Source organism: Talpa europaea (genome assembly GCF_964194135.1).
Source record: "Talpa europaea genome assembly, chromosome: 4".
Taxonomy (NCBI): domain Eukaryota; kingdom Metazoa; phylum Chordata; class Mammalia; order Eulipotyphla; family Talpidae; genus Talpa; species Talpa europaea.
The window spans coordinates 18790323-18798726 of NC_140070.1; the positions used below are offsets into that span (position 1 = coordinate 18790323).

The 8404-nt window shown below is 38.0% G+C and overlaps 1 protein-coding gene across 1 annotated transcript in view; it reads left to right on the forward strand.

Moving 5' to 3' along the window:
- The window catches only part of FAM149A (family with sequence similarity 149 member A), a gene marked incomplete at its 3' end in the record, with an annotated part of 38589 nt that extends 38284 nt beyond the window's left edge, over window positions 1-305 (forward strand). The window contains exon 14 of the mRNA XM_084231602.1: window positions 232-305. Within this exon, the coding sequence (XP_084087728.1) occupies window positions 232-305 (74 nt within the window). The remainder of the gene's footprint in view (window positions 1-231) is intronic.
- Between the last annotated feature and the right edge of the window lie 8099 nt (window positions 306-8404).

Below are 8404 nucleotides of genomic sequence, written 5' to 3' on the forward strand. Positions count from 1 at the left end.
TGCTGGTGGATAACAGAGTGGGGGAAATTGTTGGGGGGAAGGGACACCCTTCCTTCTTCCCAGGTTCAAATGACAGTTTTGCATATGACTGTCTCCTGCTTTAGATAAAAGTGATATTTATTAAAATAACTTTTGTTCAAAAGTGTCATCCGCACTAATGTACAAAACATTCCCTTGAGAGTTGGAATTTTTAACATTTTGATGAGCGTGACTTTTTGGTTGGTGTTTCAGGTTCACAGTATCAGCTCAAATCTTTTCAGAGGACAACTGTGACTTCCAGAAAGAGATTCCAAGTGGCATCCTGACAGTCTTGCCAGAAAGACAGCACCTGCTGGGATCTTCAGAGCCTCGACATGACACACTGTCACTTTAAAATAACAAGTATTATACTATGTATGGGTTTGTCTGACAGTCTGAGATGTTAGACTATCTGAGAGAAACAAATAAACAATTTAATTTTGAATACTTTGCATGCTGAAGAGACTATAAGTGGATCTCACCAACCCTTTTTTGGAAGATTCCCCCACATTCTTTAGGCTTGGCTCAGGAGACCCTAACATGTGTTGATATTTCATCATTTCAGCAATTACACACACACACGCGCACACGCGCACACACACACACACTAGTGAATGTATTCATCCTACTTAATGTGTCAGAGTACATTTTCTAGGAATATGCCATTTTGTAATTTTGCATCTTAAACTATTTTTTGTGTCTATTATTAATTTCATATGAATTTCATTATTAATTTCATAAATTCCTCTCTACTAATAGATGATACTCTCCTGACTAGAAACTAGTCATCTTCACTACAGTATGTCAGTTTTATTAAGATTCAGGTCACTCTAGTTACTGCAGAGTTTCCTATACATATTTTAAAAAGTGCTTTAGCTATGAACGTCTTTGAGGAATGTCAGTGGCTAAGTCTCCCGATGCAATTTTGTTTTACTCGTTTTCATGTTCAAATCCAGGCAATTATTTAAAAGTATTTCACACTGATTTTTAGAACTCAATATAAAATGAGATAAAACATATGGCATGTGGTTTCTTTCTGTTTGCAGTGGAAGTGCCCATTCACTGGGGACGGCTTCCAGTAGCATCTTCCTGATTCATCACAATCTGCTGGAATACCACCTCAGCATAAAGCCTTCCCTTGTCCCTGTGTCTAAAGCAGCAGCTCCCTCCTGTGTCCTCTGACTCTGCTTCACTTTTCTTGAGCACATATATCCCTACTGGGCATGTATGGAGCAAATGGTGCAGACCGTGCAAGGGAGCAGACGGTGCAAGGGAGCCATTAGCAACTGAGGGCAGGTTCTAGGTTCATTTTTCATTTGTACCCAGCCCCTAATGATTCAAGTCCTTAGACTCATCTACATTCTCACATCCCAAATCACCATAATTTCTTCTTTTCTGTCAGATAATTACATTTTATCAATTGAATTTTTATCATATAAGTATATTTTTTTAGACATTTCCAGCTGTAAGAGTTTTGATTTTGTTCTTTTACCTATTTATAAATGTCCAGAAATCACAAGGTGTGTTTGGGCCTGAATTAGTGTGGTCTTCTGTCACACAGCAGCAAAACAAAAACAAGCATAGAGCCTGGCCTCCCACTGAGCATTTCTCAGTCACCTTCTCTACTACATTTTCTATAGATTGTGACCTGGGTGGGGGTGTAGAAGTGGGAATGATCATTGTAAGCTCATTTCATTTGGAAGACCCAGCTCCACGACTAGGTAACATTCCTAATGCTTAGTCACCCACACAAAGTAAACCAAGCATGTTGAGAATTTTCTAAATGATCCCTATACTTTACAGAAATTTTCAACAGAAAATATCAGTGATCCCATATTGAAATAGGAAGAATTTCTAGATGTGAGCATTTTGGATCCCTGTTCCTAAGGAGTCTATTTGGGTGCATTCTGGTCCATAATTACAGCTAATGTGCAATTTTCCACCTCTCTGCTCCTTCAGCCCCATTCAGGCTGCTTTATATCACTGTCCAGAAACCACCCACTCCTTCCCTAATCAGTCCTGACTTCTTAGGAAGGAAAATGACCAACAGCATCCTAAACTAACATCAAGGTAGAATATCCAAGATAAATTATTGTTTATAGAGAATAATTGAACACTCTGTCAGCTTCACTTTATTTGGCTTCCAGTTTTTGCAAATAAGAATGTTATTTATGTGTGTTGATAAGAATGCTTTAAAAAATAGAAACAATTATCAACATTTTCTAAACATTTTTGATTGAAGATAAATTATCATTTTATTTTATTATTGAAGTAACATTGGCTTACAGCACTGTAAGTGATTCAGGGGAATAGGTTAACACCGCCTCAGAGGTGTTCCACCACCACACCACACCCACCACCAGGGCACCTCTATTCCTTTATCCTGTATCATTGAGCCCACTCCTCTCTTTGTTCCAAATATTTCTAGGTTTGTTTTTTTTTTTGGTGTAGTTTTGCCAGTTCCTTTATTTTGTTTCTCTGTATTCCACAAATCAGTGACATCATCTGCTGTCTGTCTTACTCCCTCCTGCTTATTTCATTTAGCATATGCCCCTCTAGTTCCATCTGTTATCCCAAAGAGCAAGTGTGCATCCTTTTTTTTTATAGCTGATAGTATTCCATCCTGTGTATCTATCACATGTCCTTTACTAATCTTTGATTGTTTCCATGGCTTAGCTATTGTGAAGAATGCTACAATGAACATGGGAGTGCATATATCCCTTCTAATTAGTAATTTTGCATTCTTTGGGTACTTATCAAGGGTAGAATTACTGGATCATACGCTAGTTCAATTTTTAGTATTTTTAGAAACTTGAATATTGTTTTCATAGGGGCAGGGTCACTCTACATTCCCATCAACAGTGTATGAGACGTCCTTTTCCTCTACACCCTTGCCAACATTTGTTTCTGGTCTTTGTCTTTTTGATATGGGCCATTCTCACTGGGTTGAGGTGGTGTCTCACTGTGGTTTGATTTGCATTTTCTTGATGATAAATGATTTGGAACATTTTTTCATATGCCTGTTGGTCATTTATGTCTCCTTTGGAGGAGTGCCCATATTTAATTGGGATTTGTTTTTTTTTTATTAAGTTGTATCAGTTCTTTGTAGATTATGTGCATACCCCTTGTCAAATGTATGATGTGCAAATTTTCTCTCATTGATGAGGGTATCTTTTCATTTTTATGGTAGTTTCTTTCATGGTGCAGAAGCTTTTTAGTTTACTATAATCTCATTTGTTTATTTTTGCTTTCATTTTTTGTTTCTTTTAGCGTCAAGTCCCCAAAGACACCACTGAAGCTAATGTCTAACTGTTCTGCCTATGTTTTCTTCTATGTATTTTATTTTCTGGTTTAACATCCAAGTCTTTAGTTCATTTTGAGTTAATTTTTGTGTACGTTTTGAGGGTCTAGTTTTATTTTTCTGAATGTGGCTGACCAGTTCTCCCAACTCTATTTAAATAGACTTTCCTTTCTCTATTGTATGTTCTTGGCACCTCTGTCTTACATAAACTATCCATATAAATGTGGGTTTATTTCTTGGATCTCAATTCGATTCCATCAATCTGTGTGTCTTTTATTCCAACACCACAGTTAAGACTTCTAATTTTCGGTTTCACTGATCTTTTGAACTCTTTTGACCTCGATTTCATATATTTCTGAGATAACATATAGATCAGGCTTTTTTACTGACTTTAAAAAGTTGTCAGGGTATATATTTTTAAGCCTTTAATAAAGACAATATTTCATTTTAATGTAAATGATATTTAAAGGTTAGTAAATAATCTTACACTAAGGATGGTGCTTTTTAAATGGAGTAGATAAAAATCAGGACAATAGTTTCATAATAATAACCTACTTTGATAAATGAGTCTTATTTTAGAGTTCTCTATTGGAAAAGGAAAATTGAAGTTCTCTTAAATCAATTTTCAACTAAGTCTAGAGCTACATTAATATAAATGTCTCTCAGTTTATCAAAAACCGAGAAGTAATTTAAAAATAATATAAAAACATAAGATAACAAGTGAAGGGCTAGGTTTTATAAACTTAATATGAAAAGAAATCTTGCTATTGATTTTATTATGAATTAGAATTCAATTTCTATACTAATTAAGAGGTACATTTTTATAATGATGTGGGTTTTATATTTTTATTGTCATTGTTTTCTTATGATACATATCCTTGTTCATAATTTTAATTTCTAATAAAAGTGTTGAGTTTCCAAAACTTCATGAATTCATAAAACTTCCTTAGATCCTCAATCATAATCAAATTTCAATCAGGGAAGTGTGTGTGTATAATGTGTGTGTGTTTACTCTAAAATGTGCACATACAGACAATGAGAAAAAAAACAGCAAGATAGTCTTTAAAAATTAGAAAAACAAGTTGGACATATTACACAAAAATACCAAGACAGACCAAATTATAGTAATTACAATACACTTATTGGCACAATGATTGTCAAAGCAGAAGAACAAATAGACCTATGTATGCAGGCAGCCACCTGGTTTCTGATAATGTGCTGTTGCAACACACAGAGAGAAAGATCACCTCTTTTAAAGTGTGTTAATTGGGTATTCATATTTAAAAAACCTGTGTTTAACCCAACCTCACAACTACTACACAGACACACACAAATCTTATGGATGGTTTTTAGATTGAACGTTCCTAGAAAATAACATGAAAGATTACTTTCACCTTATGGTACTAAATATGAAACAGAAGTTATTAATAATTTTTTCATTAAAATGTAAACAAATTCCTTTCATCCAAAGATGGATGAAAGAGGATAATATAAAGAGGATAATATAAACTCTAATATCTAATAAAACTCTAACATCTAATATTTCATATTGATATTTGCACATTTGACAAAAACTTGTACTCCTACTTCTAAAGAGACCCAAACTCTTCTAATATTAAACACTAAAATGTATATGATACACATACACACACAGTTAAGAAAGATTAATTTAAAAAATCATTTACCAATTTTGGTTGAATCAGTGAGTGACGGTTGTCTTGGTGGTGGTGGGCAGCATGTCCCCATCCCTGGTGACAGTCCCGTGAGGCTGTGCCCTGGTCCTGACCATGGAAGCCAGAAGGGCATCTGGGTCACAGCCACCTCAGAAGGCAAGGGTAGGGTGTCCCCAGGGCCTGGTGTCACCTCAGGTTTAGCCAAATGACCCCTGGTGTTGCTGGTGCTGCAGCTGCTCCAACTTCTTGATTAACTGGAGTTTTAAAAACCATGTCCACAGAAGATGTAGTACATATACACAATGGAATATTACTCAGCAATCAAAAAAGATAAACTCATGCAATTTGCAGCAACATGGATGGAGCTGGAAGGGATCATGCTCAGCAAAATAAGCCAGAAAGAAAAAGAAAAATACCAGATGGTCTCACTCATAGCAGGAATTTAGAAAAACTAAATAAGGGACCAGGAAAAAGACTAATTATAATAAAGTGAAAATCAAAATCAACAAACAACTACAAACCAGAGACACACTATGGGGCTGGGGTGGGGTGGGGAGGAGGGATTAGGGTCAAAATAAGGAGGGTGGGAATATAGTATGGGGACTATAACCAAGATGAAAATGCATACATTGTGCAAAAATGAAAAATGATGTAAAAATATATAAAATAATAATTAAAAAAACAATAACAACAGCAACCAAAAAAAAAAAAATACCCAAAAAAACAACCGATGTCCACGGCTTGTTCTTAATTCTGGCCGTATAGTTCCCTGCAGCAGTTGCATCCCTCATTATCCTGCTTGCTGCTGAGCTTCGTTCTCTGTCCATCTGTTTTGGTGGAAATGGCCGCAGCTCTACCTTCTGGAAAGCCTCAGACACATGGATTCCTGGAGGCGCTGCACCCTCACTTTCAACAACTCCCTCCTCTTCAAGCACGTTCCTATTCCACCTCCATGAGATCCCCACTAGCTCATCGGCCTCCACGGGATTCCAGGCACTGAACGGCCTCTTCTCCATCTCTTTCACTGAATTCGACCTGGGGAGGGCGCCAGGCAAACCCCTGAGAGCGCTTGATGGCGGCGGCTGCCACCCCGGAAGTGCGCGATGCATTCTGGGTAGATTTCCATTGGCAACAAGTGTGGCGCTTTCTTGTCGGGCCTTGCCTCAGGTTTTCAGGAGCGTTCAGAATGCTGGCCACACCAAACTTGCCTTACAGTGGCTTTGTCTTCACCACTTAAGAACTTAATCATTTGCTTCTGCCCTAAGTAGCAGGCTTTTAGTGTTGCTCTGACACCCCGATCCCCTGTTTGAATCACACTGGTTGTGTCTGAGGCACAAAGTTGACTGGAACAATACCCGTGATGTCATCCAGGTTAGCTGTGTGACCGGGAGCATCGTCCAGAAGGAGCAAAATTTTATTTTGAGGTTCTTGGTCCCATAATATTCTTTGGTGCCTGGGCAGAAATAGGAAGTGAATTATAATAAAACCCTGTTCTCTTGATCTGCCCCAAGTCCCTGCTCTGTTGTTTTTTGTTTGTTTTTTTCCAGGTATATATTTTTATCAATTTTGTTCTTTCTCTCAGCAATACATATATACAGGAATCCTAGTGCATTGTCCGATTTACTCCCATTTAATACATATTTTTTAAAGATTTATTTATTTATTCATACAAGAGCTGGGGTACAGGCCAGAGATGCAGGGGGGCAAGAGGATTCAACAGAGACAGAGTGGGAAGCAGAACAGGCAGACTGACTGAAATACACTGCTGAGGGGAGTAGCGGGAGAGTCAGGAGAGGTCTGCTGCGCCATGTGGGTTGTTCCCTGGCTGGCCAGGGATGGATCTTGTGCTGCAGAGGCTACAGATTGTTCCATAGTGAGGTGCTTGTCACCAGGGAGGCCCACATTTAATATTTTTAAATGTTATGTAACTAGAGTTTAAAAACGTCTGTATCCTATTCTTTATGCTATCTACAGTTGGTATATACAATTGCCTTGTGTATATTAACAGTGTATCTTGATAGCTGGAATAACTCACTAGCTGGACTTTCTAGTTTGAGTAGTTTTGTTGATGATTTTTGATGATCATATTGGATTTTTGACACGGACAATTACATCATCTTCAAATAAAGTTTTCCTTCCTCAGCTTTTATTTGATTTTCAACCAACAGAAAGGTGAGACAGAGTAACCCTTCATAACTCTTGGTGTCTCATGATAACCAACCAGTGGTGTGGACTTAAAATCTCCTGAAGCATTACCACCAAGAAGGAAAGTCAGATAATCTTGAATTGTGGTGCTGGTTTTTCTTCTTTAGAAATATAAGTTCATTCAGACATTCATTCCCAAAAAGACCTGTCTCGTATACACTGAACATTTCCTGCACAGTGTATCTCCCTTCTAGAATAACATTTATTTATTTATTTATTTATTTTTGTGGGACCCTTGCCGGTGGCAGGGGATCGAACTGGCGCTGCAGAGGCTGCGGCGCCTCAGAACACAGCGCTCAACTGCTGTGCCACCAGGGGAGGCCCTAGAATAACATTTTTTTAGTAAAGCTGGCTTCCTTTGTCAGCACTTGGAAGACTTACCTGTTACTTGCACATCATCTGCAGTTCTGACCATTTCCATAAATGCTTAAGGCAACCATACCTTGCCATGAAGTGCTCATTTTCACAACTGAGAGCCTTCATTTATATGGGCCATTATCAAACATGGAGGGCTCCCTGATGTGTGTGCTGCTTCCAGACACATGTCTGTCTGTATTTCCCATTGTCCTACTTCTATTTCAAGTTAGTTTTGTGGCAGCTAAAGTTGTTACCCTTCAAGCATAAGCACAAGCTTTAATCTTTTCAGCATTACTGTGAAGTGTTCTTAAAGTTGTTGGTAGAGTGAGAACTTTTCCAATAGCTATACCTTGCTGTTCATAACCAAACCTCTTCAAAACTTTGAGTTTTCTCTCCAATGTCACACTTTTCTGTTTGTGGTCACAGATATCCTGGGGCACTGTGATCCTGTCATACTCACTGCAACAGGATTAAGTTAGGAAACAAATGTTCCAAAACCAAAATTGTAAGGAATGTCTTTCCCCCCTTAGAGGTGAAAAACAAGCACTCACAAGTAGGACAGAGTGCTGAGTGCTTTTATATCACTGTTTATTGCAGTGCATTTGTACGACTATCAGACTATTGTGCACTTTAATTTTTATTTTAAAATAATTTTAATCACTCACTCATTTTTCTATTTACTTATTCCAGTTTAGGGTCCCAGGTGAACAGAGCTTATCCTAGCAATTCAAGGCCCAAGAGAGGACCCAATGCTGGACAGAATGCCCTTTCTTCACAAGTTCCTGTCTGTCTGTCTGTCTCTCTCTTTCATCCACATGCAGACAAACACCTCATTCCACTGGGACAACTG